Source organism: Strix uralensis, chromosome 36 (assembly GCF_047716275.1).
Source record: "Strix uralensis isolate ZFMK-TIS-50842 chromosome 36, bStrUra1, whole genome shotgun sequence".
NCBI classification, from domain to species: Eukaryota; Metazoa; Chordata; class Aves; order Strigiformes; family Strigidae; genus Strix; species Strix uralensis.
Genome location: NC_134007.1, coordinates 2,116,958 through 2,139,304, shown reverse-complemented (window position 1 = coordinate 2,139,304; position 22,347 = coordinate 2,116,958). Strand labels below are relative to the sequence as shown.

The 22,347-nt window shown below is 51.0% G+C and overlaps 2 protein-coding genes across 2 annotated transcripts in view; one reads left to right on the top strand and one right to left on the bottom strand.

Moving 5' to 3' along the window:
- Window positions 1-14,152, bottom strand: part of FCGBP (Fc gamma binding protein) — a 28,496-nt gene extending 14,344 nt beyond the window's left edge. The window contains exons 1-12 of the mRNA XM_074854454.1: window positions 14,071-14,152; window positions 13,363-13,416; window positions 9,606-10,823; window positions 9,192-9,520; window positions 8,390-8,960; window positions 6,864-7,465; window positions 5,843-6,410; window positions 4,492-5,081; window positions 3,358-3,925; window positions 2,564-2,763; window positions 1,921-2,062; window positions 741-1,072 (exon numbers count right to left, since the gene is read on the bottom strand). Of these exons, the coding sequence (XP_074710555.1) occupies window positions 741-1,072; window positions 1,921-2,062; window positions 2,564-2,763; window positions 3,358-3,925; window positions 4,492-5,081; window positions 5,843-6,410; window positions 6,864-7,465; window positions 8,390-8,960; window positions 9,192-9,520; window positions 9,606-10,823; window positions 13,363-13,414 (5,172 nt within the window). The 5' untranslated portion in view covers window positions 13,415-13,416; window positions 14,071-14,152. The remainder of the gene's footprint in view (window positions 1-740; window positions 1,073-1,920; window positions 2,063-2,563; window positions 2,764-3,357; window positions 3,926-4,491; window positions 5,082-5,842; window positions 6,411-6,863; window positions 7,466-8,389; window positions 8,961-9,191; window positions 9,521-9,605; window positions 10,824-13,362; window positions 13,417-14,070) is intronic.
- Window positions 14,153-15,682: 1,530 nt separating this feature from the next.
- LOC141937046 (sushi, nidogen and EGF-like domain-containing protein 1) lies at window positions 15,683-21,859 on the top strand. The gene is made up of 8 exons (XM_074854455.1): window positions 15,683-15,923; window positions 16,546-16,609; window positions 16,728-16,760; window positions 17,139-17,269; window positions 17,733-18,014; window positions 19,092-19,229; window positions 20,654-20,844; window positions 20,951-21,859. The coding sequence occupies exons 2-8, from the start codon at window positions 16,573-16,575 to the stop codon at window positions 20,952-20,954; spliced, it is 816 nt and encodes a 271-aa protein (XP_074710556.1). The 5' UTR covers window positions 15,683-15,923; window positions 16,546-16,572; the 3' UTR covers window positions 20,955-21,859.
- Window positions 21,860-22,347: the final 488 nt, after the last annotated feature.

The window sequence follows — 22,347 nt, the reverse complement described above, 5'->3', positions numbered from 1 at the left end:
CAGCACCAACCTCTCCACAACGTCCTTTCAGGGAGCTGCAGAGAGTGATGAGGTCTCCCCTCCCCTTCTCCTCCTCACACTGAACAGTCCCAGCTCCTTCCATCGCTCCTCACAGGATTTATTCTCCAGCCCCTTCCCCACCTCGTTGCCCTCCTCTGCCCTCGCTCCAGCCCCTCGAGATCTCTCTTGTGTTGAGGTGCCCAAAACTGGACACAACACTCCAGGTGTGGCCTCACCAGTGCAGAGCACAGGGGGACTATCACCTCCCTGCTTCTGCTGGCCACACTATTCCTAATCCAGGCCAGGATGCCGTTGGCTTTCTTGGCCACCTGGGCACACTGCTGGCTCATGGTCAGCTGCTTGTCAACTAGAACCCCCAGATCCTTCTCTTCCAGACAGCTCCAGCCACACCTCCCCAAGCCCCCTTGCAGTCACCTTGTAACGGTGTGCAAGTTCCACCCGCTCTGAGGTTTCTTGGACGCCTGCTGTAGCCACCTTTGGTGGTTTTGGCTTCCCCAAGGGGCAGAAAACGACCTCAGGTTGCCCCACGCAAGGCAGCGTCTTCCCAGCGTAGCCCAACCTTTTAAAAATCCACGTTCCCGTTGGAGTGATTTAACCAAAAATAATGGTGGCCCTGACGGAGGTGTTGAACTTAACGGACCAAAAAGGCGATGGGGAAGAAATGTATGAAAAAAGAGCTGGCAAAAAGCCAATTTTCCCTCCATTTTAGGCCAACTCACCCTGACTTTGCCCACTTCCTTCCGGTGGATGGAGACATGTTGACCGTAGACCTTGATGTTGGCCAAGCCCACGTAGGAGACGGATTTCACACCACCGCGGATGTCGTTCTTGCCCTCCACCTTGAAGGGCACCAAGGTGGTGTCGTTCCCGCAGGATTCGGCCATGGTGTAGGTGCAGGTGCCTTGGAAGTCGAAATTCAGCCCATCGAAGCTTTTGTAGTGGGGGTCACCCCAAGCCCAGCAGGTGGAAACCAGGGATGGGACACACCTGGCTTGTCTGCCCGTGAACTTGCACTTCTCCTTGGGCCGGCACCGAAGGGCTTTGCAGGGGTCTGGAAGGAGAAGAAACCACGGGAGAAACCATGGGAGATGTCCTGGGGGGGGGCACATCCCACGCCACCTCGCAAACCAGCATCATCACCAGCGTTGAGGTCCCCCAAGTGTCTTCTGCTCCCCCTTGGACTTTGGCAGCTCCGAGATGTAAATCAGAGCAGAACAATCCATTGCCAACCCCAAGTTTCCCCTTTTCAGCTGTTTTTCCCCTCATTACTTGGAAAAAAGTGTCGAGATTGGGTTCATCCTTCAAGAACAAGGTGCCACCATGGTTAAATTAGGACACGTGAGTTCCTTCATGTTCACGTGAGCGAATGCAAAGCCAAGGGGTGACTTTTCTGAAGCATTTTGCTCCTCCAAAATTCTCCCACCCCATCCCTGACCCTCTGAGGGTTGGAGACGGGATCTGTGGCCTCCAAAATTCTCCCACCCACCCCTGACCCTCTGCAGGTTGGAGACAGGATCTGTGGCCTCCAGAATTCTCCCACCCCATCCCTGACCCTCTGAGGGGTGGAGATGGGATCTGTGGCCTCCAGAATTCTCCCACCTCATCCCTGACCCTCTGAGGGGTGGAGATGGGATCTGTGGCCTCCAAAATTCTCCCACCTCATCCCTGACCCTCTGAGGGTTGGAGATGGGATCTGTGGCCTCCAAAATTCTCCCACCCCATCCCTGACCCTCTGAGGGTTGGGTTTGGGATTGTAGCCTCCAAAATTCTGTTCTTGCTGTAGGGCTTTCACCTCAGCACCTCTAAATTAAACATCCAGACGACCGCCAAGATCTCCTCTGGCTCCAAGATCCCTTTATTTATTTATTTTTTCACTCAAACAACCCCATTTTTCCTTACTTTGATTGATGCACTTCAAGACCCCATCCCGGATTTCGCAGGTTTCGTCGCCGGTGCAGCTGTGGTCGGTGCAAGACAAACCCTCCCTGGGGTCACACGTGCAACGCTTCTGGCAGTTCTCCTCCAAGACCAACTCGTGGGGCTGCAGGGCGAGAGGTTGCAAAGCGTGGCGATGAGAGTAAACAGCGTCGCGCAGAAATGCATAAAAACACGTGAAAGGGGAAAAAAAAATTATATATTGAGGCCTGCTGGAGAGAATAAGCGGCTTTGCAAACAGCAAAATTGCCGGGGAATTTATCGCTTTTGTTGCAAGGAAAAAAAAAAGGCAAAAAAACCCCCATCCCTTTGCCCTCTTCCACCTCCTCTGAAGGAAAAATATTATTTTTTAGCGCTTTCAGCTGCAGAAAGTGTTGCTCTTATCCACATCTGTGCTAGCACTTTTATGCCAAGCGATAAAAGAGATGGAAACATCCTGATTTTCTTCATATGACGCCAGAGAATCGCTCGGCAGATGGAACATTTTGAGGTTTTTTTTTGTTTCTGCGGGCTACTTTGGGCCATGCACACGTCTCCTTTGGAGCAGGTGGGAGGCAAATGTTATTAAAAAACCCCCAAACCCCCCCAAACTCAGGGAGATGACTACCTTGTAATAATTCCCGTCCACAAAGCATCCGCACTGGTCCTTGGGAACGCAGCCCTGCCCGTCAAAAATGTACCCGTCCTCGCAGCGGCAGCCTTCGACGCAGGTTTTGGGGCATTTGGAGGCATCTACAAGCCCTGTGCAACTGTTGACGCAGAGGTTGGTGCAGAGGGAGTAGCTGCTGTTGGCCGGGCAGCTGAGGGCTGGAAGGAGAAAGATGAGAAGCCCAAGGTTGAACGTTGGGTGGAAGAGCGGTGCCAGCCCAGGGTTGCACCCGGGGGAGATGGCAGAGCCCAAACGCTGATGAAAATCCAACCCGTTGGCTCTTGGTGTTGGGGACAAGCGGGAAAAACCAACGCGAGCACCAACCAGGTGAAGTTTTCTTGGGGTTGGCTTTTCCCCTTTGCCCCCAGCGTCGATGAAAGTTCATCCCGTTGGCACGTGCGTTGGCTTTTCCCATTTTCACCCCAAGCCAGCAAAAACGCACCCGTTTGGTGCCCAAAATGCCGATGAAAATCCACTCGTGGTGGCTTTTCTCGTTTATCCCCAATGCCAACGGAAACGTACTCCCTCGCGGTGCCTTTTCCCAGGTGTAATTATTTTCGTGCCATTATCATCCTCCCAACCCAACAGCACCATTTGTGTCACCCCACACATCGAGGGTGGCCAGTGCAGACCCCCAGCCCCAACGTCCCTTAGAAATAAGTTACAAAACCCCGTCTATTTTTCAATTAATCCCAACGAAATGTGATTTCCCGGCCGCGGAGGACGTTTCCCACCCACCACCCCCCACTTACGGCAGAAGGATGGTTTTCTCCAAGCCTCAATGCTGACACCGGCGTCTTGGCAAGCGGTGGCGTAGCTCTGGATGCTCTGGCAGAGGACATGGGTGTCCCCTTCGGCGAGGCAAAGGTCATGGAGGCAAGCTTCGAAATACAGGGCGGGGTCGATGAGGTGGTGGCAGGAGTCGAAGGGGCCCTTTGGGACCGTGAGGATGCCGCAGTAGTAGGGTTTTTGGAAGATCAGCTTCTTCTCCTTGTTGCAGACGGGACAGTCGTCCTTGGGGCAGTCGTCGCTGCAAGGCACGTCAGGCGTTTTCCAGGCAGAGCCAAAGGCCATCACGGTGGGGGCCTGTTGGCCACTGGGGAGACGCAAATCGTCGTTGCGTTCCCCGTTGTAGTTGCCACAGAGCCCACAAAGGTGGCCCCGGTAGCTCTGCGGGACCGTGACCGTCACGTGGTGGAGGAGGTCATAGTGTACGACGAGGCCAAAGTCAGTCTGAAGCAGGACGCCCGTCCCATGTTGGTGCACTTGGACTTGGCCCTTGCTCAGGATGGCTGGGAGGTGGTGGGATATGGGGCCCACCTGGGATGGGGAGAGAAAAATCCTCCGGTGAGCCTCAAGGACACTACCAGGAGAAAACCGTGGAGGTAGAAGCAAAAAAACATCGGGGGAAACACCTTCCAACCAACCTTTTAACAAATTTATGGCTCCCACTTTGCACCTGGAAGACAAAGCGGGGCTGAGCATGGCTTTGGCTCGGAGATAGGGGTGAGGTCTTCCCTCCATCAATTTAAAACAGTTTTTGGGCACCCGCAAAGAGGTGGACCACAAAATGTGGCCTTACTGTGGCCATGTGGCTTCACGCCAGGGTCAGCGTGAGCCTGTAGACTTTGCCACCAGCACGCTCGCGACCCAAAAGAGGTACAGCAGCGCTTCACCCTCCGCCATGACGGGCCCCTTGTTGCCTCACACCGAGGTCAACATGAGCCTGTAGGTGTTGCCACCAAAATATTTGCTTCGGACCACGAAGCACAGACCTACTGCGATGGTTCCCCTCTCGCCTTGCGTCAAGGTCAACGCGAGGCCACAGACTTTGTCACCGGCACGTTTGTGTCCAGAAAGAGGTGGACCACAAAGCCCGGCCTTACCATGACATCTCCCCTCTTGCCTCGTGTCAAGGTCAAGGTGAGCCCGTAGACTTCAACAGACAACGTTTCGATGCCGGAGACCTTCCTCTTCTGGCGGGCTTCCTTCTTGATTTTCACAACAAAGGGTTTGACAACGTCGTCACCGCTGCAGGTCTCCGTGAGGATGTAGGAGCAGGTGCCTGGGATGTCAAAAACCATCCCATCGAAGGACAGATAGCTGCGGTCACCGGTGGCCACGCAGGCCCCAAGCGTGACAGGTTGGCATTGGAAGACGCCATCAACGATTTTCCCTTCGCTGCCTTCGGGGCATGAAAATTTTTGGCAGGCCACGGTGCCGCCGGTCTGGCACTGGCATTGCTCCTGCTTGGTGGGGAAGAAGGTCTCCTCCACCTTGTAGTAGAAGTCCTGATTGAGGCACCCGCACTTGGACATGGGGACGCACTCGTCGCCGCTGAGCACGAAGCCTTCGTTGCACACGCAGCCCTCCCTGCACCGCCCCGAGCATTTCACTGGCGTGTAGATGCTGCTGCAGATCTGGCTGCAGCTCTGGGAGCAGATCTCGTAGTGGCTGTTTGCAGGACACGAAATACCTGCCACGGGACAAGGAGGTTCGTTAGGAGCGAGGAAATTACAGGCCGGATCCTGCAGTTTTCCTGCAATTAGGAACCTGGTGATGACGTTCACCGGATGTAGATTTATTTTTTTTTTCTTTTTACCCAATCGCTTCATGATTAAATCTCATCTCTTCCTCACTGGTGACATGATGAGGGAAGGGGTGTCCGTGAGGGACATTTCAACCCTTCTGAGGTGGCAGTTTTAGGCCCCTAAATCACCTGATTTTCCCCGTTGTCGTGGGGGAAATGAGGACGTTGCCTCAAGCAACAGAAGCGCTCCCACGTTGGGTCCCCAGTCAACTCCCAGGGCAGGTCCTTTTTCCCTAATTTAGATATTTTTGGTGTATCTCACGTGTTTTGGGCTCTAAGCCATCCAGACAATTACCCCTCGCTCTCGTTTTAGGCAATGCAAACAAATTGGTGCTTATTGGGGCTAAATTATTCAATCCGTCGTAGCCGGATGAGGCATCTTGTTCCCTGGAAAGGTTTGGCTTTGGGTGTTGGCTGTAAACAAAGATGATGGGACCAACCTGGACTTGGGGTGGGATAAAGCACCACTGAGTGGGATGATTTATGGTTGGACTGGATGATCTTCAAGATCTTTTCCAACCTGGACGATTCTGTGATTCCCACCTCTGGTTTGTCCCCACACGGGCTTGGCCCAGGATTGGGGCTCCCTTTGATGCTCCCAACCCTTCGTGAAGCAAAAAAACCCCCCTCCAATAAGCCCAACTTACTGCAGAAATCGTTCGTCCTCCATGTCCCGATGGTCACGCCGGCGGCCTGGCAGGCCGAGGTGTAGCGGGCGATAATCGGGCATATCACACCTTTCTGGTCTGGGAAGAGGCAAAATTCATGCACGCAGCTTTGGAAGTATTTAGCGGGGTCCACGTGAGCGTGGCAAGACGCGAAGGGTCCGTTCTCTTCCAGCATGATCCCACAAGCCTTCTTTGAGGCCTTCTGCTGCTGCAGAGCCGCCGCGGTGGCAGGACATTCCACCTGCGACAGCTCCACGCAACCCGGGATGTCGGTCACCTTCCAGCTGTGCCCGAAGGCGTCGGAGTTTGACGTCACTTGGCCGTTCTTCATCATCATCTCGTCGCCCGCGTTGCCGTTGTAGTTCCCGCAGAGGCCGCACAGGGCGTTCGCGTAAGTGCTGGGCGCTGACACGGTGACTTGGCTTTGCCAGTCGTAGGTGACGGTGAGGCCGAAGTCTGTCTCTACCAACGCTTCCTGCCCAGCTCTGTAGATGAAGATCTGCCTGTCTTTGTGGTGATACGGTAGGTTGACCAACTGGTCATTGATCTGGGGACAAAAGCAAAAAAAAAATTAAATAATTTGGCATCCAACAATAAAGGCAAATCGTGTTTTCACGCCACCTGCAATCTGGGCTCCAGCGGAAGCACCTAAATCACGTAAATCAAGACTTTTGAGATTTAATCATCTGCCCCAAATCACACTTTGAGGCGAGCGACGCCTGAGGCTCCACCGCTTGCACCCCACACCGATCTTCCGCTTTGGGGTGGAAACCGTGTATTTAAGCAATTAAGACTCATCTTGATTAATGTGGGGCAAACAGACCTGGTCTCTCTGGATCTCAGCGGCATGGTTGGAGAAAAATATTCAGCGTTACCCAAGACAGAGAATAAATAATAGAGGGGTGAGGATGGAGGAGAATAAATGGGGGAAGGAGGTTGGGGTGAGGAGGAGAAAGTGAAGAACATGGAGATTAGATAAAGCAACATTTACTAAACTCACCATGATTTTGCCGGGGTGTTCCCGGCTTATCACAATGTTTTTGCCGTAGACTTTGACCATCACGAGAGCGATGGAGGACAGACGCTCGGCATCCTGGCGGCCATTTTGCACCAGCACCTGGAAGTCCACTAGACCTCGGCTTTTCTCGCACAAACCAGCCAACTGGTACATGCACGTGCCCTGGAAGATGAACTTCCCGCCGTCGAAGCTCTCGTAGTGGGTGGCACCGACCGCCGCACAGGTCGCGTGGCTCTTGGGGTAACAACCCCGGATGCCGTCCTCCACCCGGCATTCCTCCTCGGCCCGGCAGCTGGCCCACTGGCATACGGCCTTTCGGTATTCCGCATCGCAGACGCAGCGTTTGGTGCAGGTGCTGTCCCCCCAAAACTCCTCGTGGAGGCCGTGGAGGCGGCCCTCGAAGACGCAGCCGCACTCGCCCTGGGGGACGCACTTGTCGGCGTCGAAGGCGAAGCCCTCCTGGCACTGGCAGGTCTCCACGCAGCCCGAGGTGTCGCAGTTGGCGGGCGTCGCGGCGGCGTTGCAGGTTTGGGGGCAGGCGGGGCCGCACGCGGTGTAGTTGCTGTTCTTCGGGCAGGAGAGAGCTGGCGGAGGGACCGGACACCGTGGTCATGGGGGAGATAAAGCTCCTGGGCCGTCAGAAGGTGCAGCAGAGTGCCAAGAAAACCTGCATGGGCTTTCTGGATCTTCTGCATGGACCTTCTGGACACACTTTCTGGAGTCCATGTGGACTTCCTGGACTATCTACATGGACTTTTGGGGGTCTCCATGGACTCCCTGGACCTTCTGAATGTACTTTCTGGAGTCTCCATGGGCTTCCTTGACTATCTACATGGACTTTTGGGGGTCTGCGTGGACTCCCTGGACCTTCTGAATGTACTTTCTGGAGTCTCCATGGACTTCCTTGACTATCTACATGGACTTTTGGGGGTCTGCGTGAACTCCCTGGACCTTCTGAATGTACTTTCTGGACCCTGCATGGACTTTCTGGACTTTCAGCAGAGACTTTTCAGTCTCAAAGGATTTTCTGGACCTTCTGAATGGACCTTCCGGACCTTCAGCAGAGACTTTTGGGAGTCTGCACAGATTTTATGAACTTTCTGCTTGGACTTTTGGGACTTGGACTTTCTGGAGTTTCTACAGAGATCTTTTGCGTGGACTTTCTGGACTTTCTACATAGTTTTCTGGAATCTCCATGGACTTCCTGGAGTCTGCATGGACCTTCTGGGCTTTCTGTTTGGACTTGATGCAATAATAAACTTTTCCAGACCACGCCTGGGACCCTTTCAGGCCCACCTTTGTGCAGCCTAATTTGGTACGACCTGGCCCCACCTTGCTCGGGAGATGAAGAGCGCTGAGGACAAACAAACATCCCCGTTGATGCAATTTCCCTTTTATGACTGTTTTCTGCTCGTTCCCATCCCATCACCCCTTAATTATACCCACTTTAATTACGGTCACAGCACCCTGCCCACCCAGGGGTTTTCTGCCAACCAGGAGCTACTCACGACAACGTGCCAGCGTCCTCCAGTCCGAAACGGTGATTCCCTCCTCCTGGCAGTCATCCGCGTAGGCTTCGAGGGCATTGCACAGCATGACGTGGAGCCCGTTGTTCACGCAGACGTCAAAGACGCAGTTTTTCAGGTAGATGTTGGGGTTGATGGCAGCGTGGCAGCTCTCAAAGGGCCCCTGGCGTTTGGTGAGCATCCCGCACGACGTCTCCCCCTTGTACTTCGCCGCCTCTTCCCATCGGCAACGTCCGCATTCCCCGTTGCAGGTGTCCCAGCAGTTATGGCTTTCACTGGCCACCTTCCAGCTCCGGCCCAGCTCCACGGCGTCCAGCGCCAGGTTGCCGTCAGGCATCAGGGAATCATCGTGGGGGTTGCCGTTGCTGTTGCCGCACATCCCGCACACCTTGCCGGAGAGCGTACTCGGGAGTTTCACCAACACGCGGTTATCCCAGTCGTAGAGGATCTTCAGCTTGAAGTCGGTTTCAACCAGCACGGACTTGCCCTTCTGCTGCAGGTGGACTTTCCCTTTGGCGAGGGAGATAGGGAGGTGGGAGCGCTGGTTGTTCACCTGGAAGAGGAAAAAAAAAAAAAAAAACAAACATGAAAACCAAACAAATAACATCAAACATGGGACAAAAATGAAGATTTTTCAGCTTTGAGGTGTCTTCTTGCAAGAGATGACCACGCAATAACACCTCTGATGGCAAATCATAGAATCATTTAGGTTGGAAAAGACCCTCAAGATGGTTAAATACAATAATATTGCTTTGGATTTGAAAATTATTTTTTTTTTACATACCCTCACGATCCCATTCTCAGCCCTGACCACAGTGATGACCAAGTCATAGATACGGATGGTCACGGAGCCAACGCAGGAGACTTTCGGGTTAGCTCTGTGTTCGTTTTTGGCCTCGACGCTGAAGACAGGCAGGTTCGGATCCGAATCACAGGTCTTGGTCAAGGTGTAGGTGCACGTGCCCATGAAATCAAAGGTTTTCCCATCAAAAGTAAGGTAGTGGGGATCACCGGTGGCCCAGCAGGTCGTGAAGGTTTCTTGGATGCATGAGGAGTGCACCATGCCGCACTCGTCGCAGACCAGGCGCTCACAGGGAAGCTGACCAAGAGTGGCTGAAAAAGGGAAAAAAATATGGATGGCAACCGTGGAGAAGACCCGGCCGTTGGCAAGACGCAACCACGCGTTGGCCCTACTTACGTGTGGCACAAAGACCGGTGAAGCCGTAACCGACGTAATTCTGGAAGCCGAAGACCAGGAGCCCAATGGGTGCCTGGCGGTGCTCGACGCTCTGGATTTCTGCCGCTTTTTTCATGGTGATGCTGGCCCAGGAGAAGTCTGTGCCGGGAATCGCTTGCCAGGAAATGGCCCTCTCCTTCTGGTTGACGGTGGTGGCGCTGGCGTCCGCGTTCGGGGCGATGAGGACCACGTGGTTTTCGTAGCCATACATGCTGCTGACCCGGTAGGATGTGCAGTAGGTGGAGATGGGTGGGATGTTGAGTAGGAAGGGGTCTTGATAAATTGAACTACTCTTGGCACCGGCAAAGAAGAAAACCACCTGGATCGGTGCCGAAGCGCTCACGTAAAGAAAGGAATCTCGTTTAATCATGAAGTTGCGGACCTCCCCGGCTGCGATGTCCTCGGTGGCAGCCGAATTACCGGTCTTGTAGGTGATGGAGGTTTTGGTGTCTGCCAGGACGTAGGCGAAGCTGGTGTCCTGCGAGAGGTTGGGGGGGACGAGGTAGGTTTTCCCCCACTCAGCCACAGGCAGAAGCTGCTCAACCACGTAATCGCAGCCCGTGTGCACCTTCGCGCAGGTGTGTCCGCTGAAGAGCGCCACGGCGTTGTCCGACGTGATCTTGGTGCCGGTTAAATCAACGCTGCTTTGCAGTTGGAAGCTGTGGTAGGGGTCCAGTAAGATGCGGAGGGTGGACCCAGAGGCGTAAAGCTTCTCTTTGTAATAAAACTTGCCCTTGACCTTGATGGAAACGGTGGCCGCTGTCTTCCCGGCCACCACAGCAAACTCCTTCAAGCCTTCTTTCTTGATGTCCCCCGGAGTCACCACGTAATATTTGTTGCCCAACTTATCTACGGGCAGAACGGTGGTGGCCCCCGCGGTGTAACTTTTGGAGTTGAAGGCCACCACGGAGATCTCCTTGGTGGACTGAATCAGGATGGTTTTATCCAAAATCTGGCTGCCGACGAGTTCCATGTTGCTGGGGATTTGTAAGGGAACGGTCTGGGCTTCCTCAAGGGTGATGGTTTCGGTGAAGACGCCTCTGTGCGACGTCACCGTCACCTTGGTGGCGCTGAAGTACGAGGTGAGGAGGAGCTGGAGGTACGGGGTGGTGCCTCCATCGTCATTCTGCAAGAAGATGGTGAAGAATTCCTTGCCGCGGAAGGTTGCGGTGGAAAGACCTGGGAAAAGCAGGGGAAAAAGGGGTTTTGGGTTTTTTTTTTTTGGCTGCAGAAACTAGAAATTTCTGGGAAAAAATAATAATATCAAGAAATAGAGCGGCTTCTTCTTAGGTGCAGAAACTCGCAATAGGAAGTTCTGCAAAAAACAAGGAATGAGGGTGTTTTGGCTGAAAAAACCTGCCGTAGATTGTTATTTAAAAAAAAAAAAAAAAAAAAGAGGGAAAAGCAGGGGGAAAGGGGGTTTTGAGGGTTTTTTCTGGCTGCAGAAATTACAGTAGAAATTTCCGGAAAAAAAAAAAAATCAAGAAATAAGGCTGCTTCTTTGTAGGTGCAGAAACTCGCAATAGGAAGTTCTGCAAAAACCAAGGAATGGGGGTGTTTTGGCCAAAAAACCCTGCCATAATTGCTATTTAAAAAAAAAAAAAAAAAAAGAAGACCTGGGAAAAGAAGGGCAAAAGGGTTTTTTGGGGTTTGTTTTTTTTTTTTCTGCAGAAATTTCAGTAGAAATTTCTGGAAAATCTTTTTAGGTGCAGAAACTCGCAATAGGAAGTTCTGCAAAAAACAAGGAATGAGGGTGTTTTGGCTGAAAAAAACCTGCTGTAGATTGTTATTAAAAAAAAAACAAAAAAACATGGGAATAATATTTTTTGCCACAGAAACACGCAGTCGAAAGTTCTGAAGAAATGAGGAAAGAAATTTTGCTGCAGAAATTGCGGTAGAAGTTTCTGAAAACGAGAAATTAGGGAATAACTGAAACGCTTGAAAAATAGAAATGGGGAGTAAAAGTGTTTTGCTGCAGAAATTGAAAAAAAAAAAAAAGTGGGAGTTTGGGTTTTTGGGGGGTTTGTTTGGTTTTTTGGGGTTTTTTTGTGGGTTTTTTCTAAAGCACATAATAAAGGGGGTTTATTGCAGGAATTGTAATAGAAAAGTCCAAAAAGTAAAAATCAGAAATAAGAGCATTTTGCAGAAGAAACTTGCAGAAAGTTTTGAGGGAAAAAAAGGGGGAAAAGGTTTTTTTTTGGATGCAGAAATTACAGTAGAAAGTCCCGAGAAAACTCCACTGGGAATAAATATCTTTTTGCCGCAGAAATTTGCAGTCAATAAACAAAGGGCTTTTGGTGCTGAGGGAAATAAAAGTAAGTCTTTTGCTGGGGGAAAAAAAAAAAAAAGTGGAATATGGTTTTTTTTCTGAAAAGAAAATGAGTAATAAGAGATTTTTGGTGAAAAAAAAAAAAAACAGGTTTTAAGGATTTTTTGATGAAAAACTCCTAGGTAGTAAGGGTTTTTCTTTAAAAAAATAAACAAAAGCAATAAAGTGTGTGGCTGTTTCCTAAAAAAAAAAATAAAAATAAAGTTTTTTCCCTAAAAAATACCCCAAACAAGGGCTTTTAATGAAGGGGAAAAAAGAAAAAAAAAAAAAGAAAACGGCAGATAAGAGGGTTTTGGTGAGAAACAGGTGAGAGGAATTTTTTTTTTTTTTAAAAAAAACAAACCCAAAGCCACAGAGAACAAGGTTTTTTCTTAAAAAAACTCTGACAAATATAAAAATAAGAACTTTATGCTCAAAACTGAACAGGTAATATGGACTTTTTGGGGGGAAAACCCCAGGAAATGAGACTTTCTGTTGGAAACAAACCAACAAACAAGAACCTCAGGTGAAAAGGTTTTTAATGAAAAAAAAAAAAAAAAAAAAAGAGAAGAGGTAATAAGGGCTTTTTTTCTTAAAGAAAATGGGGGATTTTGGTAAAAAACAGAATAATGAGGTTTGTCTGGAAATAAAAATAGGTAGTAAGGGTGGTTTTTCTGAAAGAAAGGTTAATAAGAGGGTTTTTTTCTGAAAAATAAACAGGTGATAGTGGGGGTTAGTGGAAAAACAGGATTTTTTTTTCCTAAAAAAAGGTGATACGGGCTTTTATTTTTTTGAAAGAAACAGGGAATAAAGACATTTTTTTCTAGGAAAAAAACCCAAACCAGATAACAACACAAAAAAACCCAAAAACCAAACTCATAAATAAGGAATAAGGACTTTTCTCTTAAAATAAAAACCAATAAAAAGGGTTTTTTCCTTAAAAAAAAAAAAAAGAGGCAATAAGGGGTTCCCCCCCCCAAAAAGAAAGTCCCTGTGTATAAGGTCTTTTTTTCTGGAAAAAAAAACCCAAACAGGTAATAAGAATATTTTTTTTTTTACCTCATACCCCCACCCCCCCCAAACAGGGAACAAGTGCTTTTTTCTTTTAAAAATGAGGAAATAAGGTGAAAAGGGTTCTTTGCTAATTAAAAAAAAAAAAAAAAAAAAGTGAGTGATAAGGACTTTTTGGTGGGAAAAAAAAAAGTCAGGGCCTGAGAGATTTTTGGTAATTAAGAGGTAATAAAATCACTTTGCTGCGGGGAAATGAGGGAATAAGGCAAATTTTCTGAAAAACAAACAAACAGGGATTAAGGAATTTTTGCTGCCGAAACCTGCAGTAGAAAGCCCTAAAATAACCCTCAAACCTTGGAAATTTGGGGGTTTTTTGGGGGGAATGGGGTTGTTTCTTACCACAGAAGAGAACCAGCCAGGCTGGGAGCCGCCACGTCCTGCCCATCGCCATCGCTGGGAAAAAAAAAAAAAAAAAGAAGAAAATGTGGGTTTTTGGGGTGAAAAAACCCCTCTTAAGAATGAGCAGCAACCCGGAGCGGACCCAGATATCTCCAGCATCCCCTCCTGGCCCAAAATTGTCCCAAAAAGACTTTTTCTACCCCATGGAAACCTCTTCCAGCTCATTTTGGGTCGGGGACAAATCCTGCTCGACCCCCTTTGTCCCCACCTCCATCCTACCGATCCCCAACCCCCTCCCTGATGCCACCTCCAAGACCTCGTCCTTCCCATCACACCCTCCTCCTAATCTCCCACAAAACCCCAAAATTTGGGTCCAAAAGGGGCCAAATAACAGGGACAACCCTCCCTCCCGCCTTCTCGGAGCTGCTGGTCTCCCACCATCGCTCAAATATTTGTTGGGGTTAACACCCAAATTGTTGAGCCCAACGGGGATTTTTTGCACGGGGTTTCATCAAAACTCTGGGCTTCGGAGGAAGAAAAACCCTCTTTTTATACAGTTTTATAGTAAATTTGATCCACCTTGGTGGGTGAAGACATCCCGGACACTTTGCTTTGCTCAGATGGGACCCGACTGAGCTCACGCCCGAAAGGAAAATGCGCGAAAAAAAAAACAAACCACAAAAAAGCAAAATAACACCCCCAACTTACCGGCAGGCTCCTTTCTGACTCAGCCTCTCTCTTTCCTCTCCCCGAAGCCCATGGACATGTGAGGATGGATGGAAAAAAAAACTGCAGGGTTCAGCCCCAAACCCTCCCTTTTTATAACCAGATTGGCCTTATCTCTGTTTTCCTGAGAATCGCCTGGCAGAGCTCCGCAGGGCCCAGCAGGAGAAGGAATTGGCTCCAAAAAGGGCCGATTTCAGCCAATTCAGCAGAATCTCGTGGAAGGGGATGGGGTAGGGGCTGCCGGGTCTTGGCGCAGCCCGAGGAGGTCAAGTTGTGAAACTGCCCCCGGAGTTCCTGAGAAATGGGAGTTTCTGGCACAAGCGGTGGAGCCAAGACGTGAAAATGTGCAGCTGGTTTCCTTCACCTGCGACGTCTTCCTTGCAAAAAGTCTGCTGAGGGCGTTGCGATGGGTGCAGGACCCACAGGAGACGTCGTGATGGGTGCAGGGTCCATAGAGGATGGTGTAAGGGGTGCAGGATCCCCAGGGAGTGTTGCGATGGGTGCAGGACCCACAGGAGACGTCGTGATGGGTGCAAGGTCCATAGAGGATGGTGTAAGGGGTGCAGGATCTGCAGGGGACGTTGTGATGGGTGCTGGGTCCACAGGGAACGTTGAGATGGGTGTAGGACCCACAGGAGATGTGATGGGTGCTGGACCCACAGGGAATGTTGCAATGGGTGCAGGATCTTCAGGGGATGTTGTGATGGGTGCAGGACCCACAGGAGACGTTGCAGTGGGTGCAGGATCTGCAGGACACGTTGAGATGGGTGCAGGACCCACAGGGGATGTTGTGATGGGTGCAGGCTCTGCAGGAGATGTCGTGATGGGTGCTGGACCCACAGGAAACATTGCAGTGGGTGCTGGATCCACAGAGGATGTTGTGATGGGTGCTGGACCCACAGGGGACGTTGCAATGGGTGCAGGATCCGCAGGACACATTGAGATGGGTGCAGGACCCACAGGAGATGCTGTGATGGGTGCAGGACCCCCAGGGGACGTTGCAGCGGGTGCAGGACCCCCAGGAGATGTTGTGATGGGTGCAGGACCCCCAGGGGACGTTGCTGCGGGTGCAGGACCCCCAGGAGATGTTGTGATGGGTGCAGGACCCCCAGGGGACGTTGCTGCGGGTGCAGGACCCCCAGGAGATGCTGTGATGGGTGCAGGACCCCCAGGGGACGTTGCTGCGGGTGCAGGACCCACAGCCCTCCCTGCTCACATCATTTAATATTTCTTTGCTCTTGCAAATGCCTTTGGACGATTAAATCCTGCCGCACACGCGATGTCCCCAGCTGCACCCCAGCACCCTTCCAAGGCCACCCCGCCACCGAGACACCCCCAAAAAATTTCATCAAGCTGCCGGGAACGAGGCGCTCGCAGCATATTTTGCCCAGTGACCCCTCGTTCGCTCCCTCCAGGGGTGCTCGTGGGGCAACAGGGGTTTTTTGGGTTTGTTTTGGGGTTTTTTTGACATTAATTAGAAAAATCCCTGATGGGAATTCCTGAGAACTGCAGCTCCGCCGCGTGGCCTTGCCAAAAGCTTATTTAGGACTCAAAAAACATCAGGAGGAGCCAAAGGTCTCCTGTGTCCTCGCCGGAGACCTCGGGGAGCTGCGGATCCGCGCTGCCTTGACGGGCAGAAAGTTGGCCGATTCCAGCGTTTTTTTGTTTTTTTTTTTTTTCCCCGTGGTAGAGGGCGGCTGGGAGGGCTGCGTGTTAAAAAGAAGGGCAGGATGCGACAGAAAAATCCATTTCTTGGTGGCTGAGCTCGTGTCGGTGCCTCTTTTCTCCCCTTCTCGCCATTCCCTGGGGAAATCGGGACGCAGCGAGGTCTCGAGGTAAGAGATTTTATCTCCGTCGCCAACACCCGTCGCTCTCTTTAAATTGCTTAAATTGCACGAATTTGTGCAGTCGCTGGCTCTTCAAATGGCTTAAAACTGCACCAATCGAGCAGAAATGCTGCTGAAAAAAACACCCGATTCGGTGCAGGGGATTGTGCTGCTCCAGCTCCGGAGGTGGTTTTGCAAAACGCACCCATGGGTGCTCATCGAATCACCCCCTTCACATCCTGCCTCAGTTTCTCTTTTTCCAACCAGGAAAACACCAAAATTGTTGTTTTTTTTTTTTACCAAACTCCCTCCAATTTATGCGTAGCTTTGCTCTGGGGGGTGATTCCCACAGGCAGGACCCCAGGTTGGGGCAAAATGGGACGAGTAAAGGGTTAAAATACACTCGGGAAATCGGATTTTTCTCAACTCTCGGCCAGCAATAAAAATAAAAACTTTCCTAGTCACGCAATTCTTTTAAAAAACGGTTAAAATAATTCATCCCCGCCACGCCATGGGGTAAAAATGCCGTGAAAAGAGGACAGTTGGTATTTTAAAGAGAAACTTTTCACCTCCAGAGCATCGTTGGGCTCCTTCATCCGTTTGGTTTTGGTTTTGGTTTTAATTTTTACAGAATTTTTACGATTTTGCGGGAGCTGGGATGAAGCCCTCCTTCGTTGTCCTGTTCCTGATGTTAGGTAGGTTAAAAAAAAAAAAATAATAATTTCTCTTCTGAGGATGCTGCTAGATGGAAAAATCACGGGTGATGGTTGCTCCTGGGTTAATATTTCCCCCCCCCCCCCATCTCTTCTCCAGGAACCGTGGTGAACGTCCAACCAGTGCAAGGAGGTGGGTATTCGTGTTGCATTAAAACACGGTATTTCCACCCAAAACGGGGTTATTTCTGCTTTAGTTTGGGAAGTTGGAATGGAGCGGAGCTTCCTTCCGGCTACTTTTTGGGTATATGGAGATCAGATGTTCTATTTTCGCCCTGTTTGTCCTCAAATCTGCGGGCAATTCCCTTCGGTCCCGCTTTCCCCCCAACCCTTGGACACCCCAGAGAAATCAACCCCGTTTTGGGTAACTTTGGAGCATTTAGGTAATTTTGGAGCACAGGCCCCATTTCAAATCAGGAATCCCAAACCTGGCGGGCTTCACCCCAAAATATATGAAGTTGGGAGGGGTTGGGGAGGGTCCCCCAATACCTCAACTTCTGCCTTCCTGCAGCATCTGTGCTCTACCCCTACGGTCTGGACCAGGGGGACCATAAGAACCCCAAACTTGATGATGGGACTTCGGAGAAGATCTCCCTCGCCGTGCCCTTCACCTTCTACAGCAAAGAGTACCAAAACCTTTACGTACGTGAGCTAAAATTCGACGTTTTCCTTGCGTGTCTCTCCATTTTCTGATTTCCCACTCTTTTTTTGGCTCCCTTTTCCGCTCCGTTTTGTCACTTTTCCTCCCCCCCCCCCAGAATCTACCTGTCCATAGGATTGACCCGGTTGCCTTAATATTTATTTTTCTGGAGCATCAAAGCATCCTCGTACGGTTGGTGGGTCTTGGGAGGGGATCTACACCCTTCTGGAGTGGTGGGTGGAAGGGCTGTGGCCAAGTTTAGGGTGTTATATCCCACCCCCCCACCTCGTTTTGATGGAGCTGTAGATGCAACAATGACCTAAACATCTCCACTATGGTCACGGAGACGCAGAAGTCAGTGGTGAAACCACCCGTGTCCATCTCCAGGGTCCCACAACCAAGTCGAGGTGTTGACAACCGACCCAGCTTGTCGCCACGTCGGGGCTGACCGGGTGTTTTTTACAGGTGAACAACAACGGCGTGATTTCCTTCGACAGCCAGGTCCGTGAATACACCCCCGACCCCTTCCCCCTGGCTGACGGACGCCCCTTCGTCACCCCGTTCTGGGCGGACGTCGACAATGTGGAGGGAGGGGATGTCTTCTACCGCGAGACCACCGACCCGACGCTGCTGGCGCTCATCACGAAGAACATCAACCAATACTTCCCCGACATTCCCTACACCGCCACGTGGGCTTTTGTGGCCACCTGGGACCACGTGGCCTACTACGGCACTGTCAGCAATAAGGTAAGGTCCACGGTCGTCGCTTGAAGGCCAGACGAGGTCACACACGTGAAAATTAATTTAGCCCACCCCGATGTGGCGCAGAGACGAGCACGTGGCCACGGGCGAATGGGTTTTGGAGAGCAAAACAAATCACGGCCTCAAATGCAAATTGTTGGACCTGCAACGCTCTTGTTGCCCTTCCGTTCCATTCTTGGCCTTCACGACCCATTCGTTGGCCTTCGTGACCAACTCATTGGCCTTCGCAATCTCTTTATTTGTTTCATGACCCAATTATGGGCCTGAAAATCTATTTGATGGCCTTTGTGGCCTCTTCCTTGGCCCTTCCATTCCATTCCTGCCCTTCATGACCCATTCTTGGCCTTCGTGACCCACTCATTGGCCTTTGCAACCTATTTATTGGTTTCATGACCCAATTATCGGCCTGACAATCTATTTGATGGCCTTTGTGGCCTTTTCCTTGGCCCTTCCATCCCATTCTTGGCCTTCGTGACCAACTCATTGGCATTTCCAACCTATTTATTGGTTTCATGACCCAATTATTGGCCTGACAATCTATTCGATGGCCTTTGTGGCCTCTTCCTTGGCCCTTCCATTACATTCCTGGCCTTGTCACCCGTTCATTGGCCTTCATGATCCATCCATTGGTCTTGCCACCCATTTATTTGCCGTCATGACATTTGAGGTGAGCATGTATTTGAGGTCCCTCGGTCCTACCTGACAGCCCTGGATGGCTACACAAAACCCCATGGAGCTCCTTGACTATCCCTGGGTGCTGTCACAAAGGCGTCACATCCAGACCCAATTAATTTTACGTTTTTTTTCTGTGTTGAAAGCCACGACACCGTTCCTCTGGCCACCTCGTGCAGAAAAAGAGCTTGTGGTAGAGCACCAAAAGTTCTCGTCTGAAGGTAGACACCAAAAAACCAGCCGGCATGGGCCATGTGTCACCAAAATGGCCACCTTGTGCAGCTCTGGGCGAGGAGTCTCCACCCACGCGAAGCCCTGGGGGCTAAATCCCACCCGTACGTGTTCATCCCACCACTGATGGTGTCACCTCCCCTTTTTTTTTTTTTGCAGGGCAACACCTTCCAGGCCGCTCTGACCACCAACACCAAGAGGTCCTTCATCATCCTCAACTACCAGGACATCCAGTGGACTACGGGGGAGGCAAGCGGCGGGGACCCCGAAACAGGTCTCGGAGGCACCCCGGCCCACGTACGTGGGGCTGAAGGAGAAGCGGAGGGGAATGGGGTGAGGGAGGGGAGGGACGGGGGAGGACATTGCCCAGTAATGGCGGTTTTTGGGCCAACACCAGCTTTGCCAAAGGTAGGACTTTGGCCCACAACGTTTTTTGGGAAAAAAACCCTGAAAGTAGGACTTTGGTCCGTAATATTTTTTGTAGAAGACAAAGATAAACTTGTCTTTGTCCCATCATGGTTTTTGGGGGACAATCCCCAGTTCATCCAAGGCAGGAAGTTGGGAAGTTGGCCTGTAACGTTTTGGGGAGACAATATTTTTGGGGGGAAAACACCAGGTTCACTCACAGTAGGAGGTTGTCCCATGCCATCTTCTGAGGACAACGGTGATGAAGGTTGACGGTTGGCCCACAATATTTTGAGGGAAAACCACCAAATTTGGTCATGGTAGAAGGTTGTCCCATGCCATCTTCTGAGGACAATGGTGATGAAGGTTGGCGGTTGGCCCACAAAATTTTTTGGGGAAAACATCAAATTTTACTCACAGTAGAAGATTGTCCCGTGCCACCTTCTGAGGACAACGGTGATGAAGGTTGGTCGTTGGCCCACAAAATTTTTGGAGGAAAACACCAAATTTGCTTGTGGTAGAAGGTTGTCCATGCCATCTTCTGAGGACAACGGTGATGAAGGTTGGCGGTTGGCCCACAATATTTTTGGGGAAAAAACACCAAATTTGGTCATGGTAGGAGGTTGTCCCATGCCATCTTCTGAGGACAACGGTGATGAAGGTTGGAGGTTGGCCCACAAAATTTTTGGAGGAAAACACCAAATTTGGTCATGGTAGGAGGTTGTCCCATGCCATCTTCTGAGGACAACGGTGATGAAGGTTGGAGGTTGGCCCACAATATTTTGGGGGAAAACCACCAAATTTGGTCATGGTAGGAGGTTGTCCCATGCCATCTTCTGAGGACAACGGTGATGAAGGTTGGTGGTTGGCCCACAACATTTTGGGGTCAAAACACTTCATTTTCTCATGGTAGAAGCTTGTCCCATGCCACCTTCTGGCAACAACAGTGATGAAGGTTGGAGGTTGGCCCACAATATTTTTGGGGGGAAAACACCAAATTTGCTTGCGGTAGAAGGTTGTCCCGTGCCACCTTCTGAGGGCAACGGTGACGAAAACTGGAGATTGGCCCGTAACATTTTGGGGAGGAAAATGCCAGGTTTGTCGAAAGTAGGTTGGCCCACAACATTTTTTGGTGAGGATAACGCTGAAAGTAGGATGTTGGCCCGTAATATTTTTGGGGGACACCATCAGAGGATTGGAGGTTGGCCCATAATGTTTTTGGGGATGCCACCACCCCCAGGAGGAGGTTGTCCCCTGCTACTAATCCCTTGGGTGGGTTTAATCCTCCAAATCATCCATTTTGGCCCCATTTTTAGGCCGGCTTCAACAGCGGAGATGACAAGAACTTCTACAACATCCCCGGCTCCCAGACCGAAGCCATCATCAACATCACCCAGACCTCCAACGTCAACGTGCCGGGGCGCTGGGTCTTCCAGGTGGATGAGTTCAAGGTGACGGGGGTCCCCACCGAGGCGCCCAAGGTCGCCGACAACAACAACTGCTGGTTGTAAGTTGGAATTTTGGGGTTGGAAACCTACAAAAAAAAAAAGGGAAAATTGAGAATTGGTTGGAAAACTGGTTCTTCCTCTTGAGTTCTTGGTTTCTTCCCGCAGGTAAATGGAGGCGTCTGGGGCAGAAGGACCGTCCCCGTTGGCCCCGTTGGCCCCATTGTCCCCATTGTCCCCGTTGGCCCTGGTGGCCTCGTTGGACCCGTTGGCCCCATTGGCCCCGTTGGCCCCATTGGCCCCATTTTCCGCATTGGCCCCATTGGCCCCGTCATCCCTGTTGGCCCCATTGTCCCTGTTGGCTCCGTTGTCCCCATTGGCCCCATTGGCCCCATTGGCCCCATTGTCCCCATCGTCCCCATCGTCCCCATTGGCCCCATTGGCCCCATTGTCCCTGTTGGCCCCATTGTCCCCATTGTCCCCATCGTCCCCATCGTCCCCATTGGCCCCATTGGCCCCATTGGCCCTGTTGTCCCCATTGTCCCCGTTGGCCCCGTTGTCCCCATTGGCCCCATTGGCCCTATTGGCCTCATTGTCCCCATTGGCTGCATTGTCCCCGTTGGCCCCGTCATCCCTGTTGGCTCCGTTGTCCCCATTGTCCCCGTTGTCCCCATTGGCCCCATTGGCCCCATTGGCCCTGTTGTGCCCATTGTCCCCATTGGCCCCATTGTCCCCATTGTCCCCATCGTCCCCATTGGCCCCATTGTCCCCATTGTCCCTGTTGTCCCCATTGTCCCCATCGTCCCCATTGGCCCCATTGGCCCCATTGTCCCTGTTGTCCCCATTGTCCCCATTGTCCCCATCGGCCCGATCGGCCCCATTGGCCCCATTGGCCCCATTGGCCCTGTTGTCCCCATCGTCCCCATCGTCCCCATCAGCCCCATCGGCCCCATTGTCCCTGTTGTCCCCATTGTCCCCGTTGGCCCCATCGGCCCCGGCGCCGTCGTCCCCCCGAAGGTCAAGAGCACCCGGGGGGACGCATCAACCTCTGCCAGAGCAATAAAACTGCAGCTGAGACATCGCGGCCTCCGCGTCTTTCTTCATTTCTCACTTTTTTTGGGTCTAAATGCGCAGAAATTAATCCTTTTCTTGGCCTCTTTGCGCAGTGATTGACGGCGTTTTGCGCTCTACGTGCAAGAATTTACAATTTTTTGCCCTCCGCATGCACAAAAATATCGGGTTTTGTGTCTGTATACACAAATTTATGATTTATTGCCCTCGGCGTCCATGAATTTACAAATTATTTTACAAAAATTTACATGAATTTTACAAACTTACACCACGCGCGTTTATGCCTTTTTGCCCTCTGTGAGCAAAAATTTACGATTTTTTTTATTTTTTTTTGCCCGCGCCGTCATGAATTTGCGACTTTTTTACACCCTATGGGCATGAATTTCTCATTTTTTTCTGCCTTTCTCCATGCATTTATGATTTTTTTTTCATGTCTAAATGCACAAATTTATCATTTATTGCCCTCAGTGGATTAATTTTTTTTTTTTCACCCT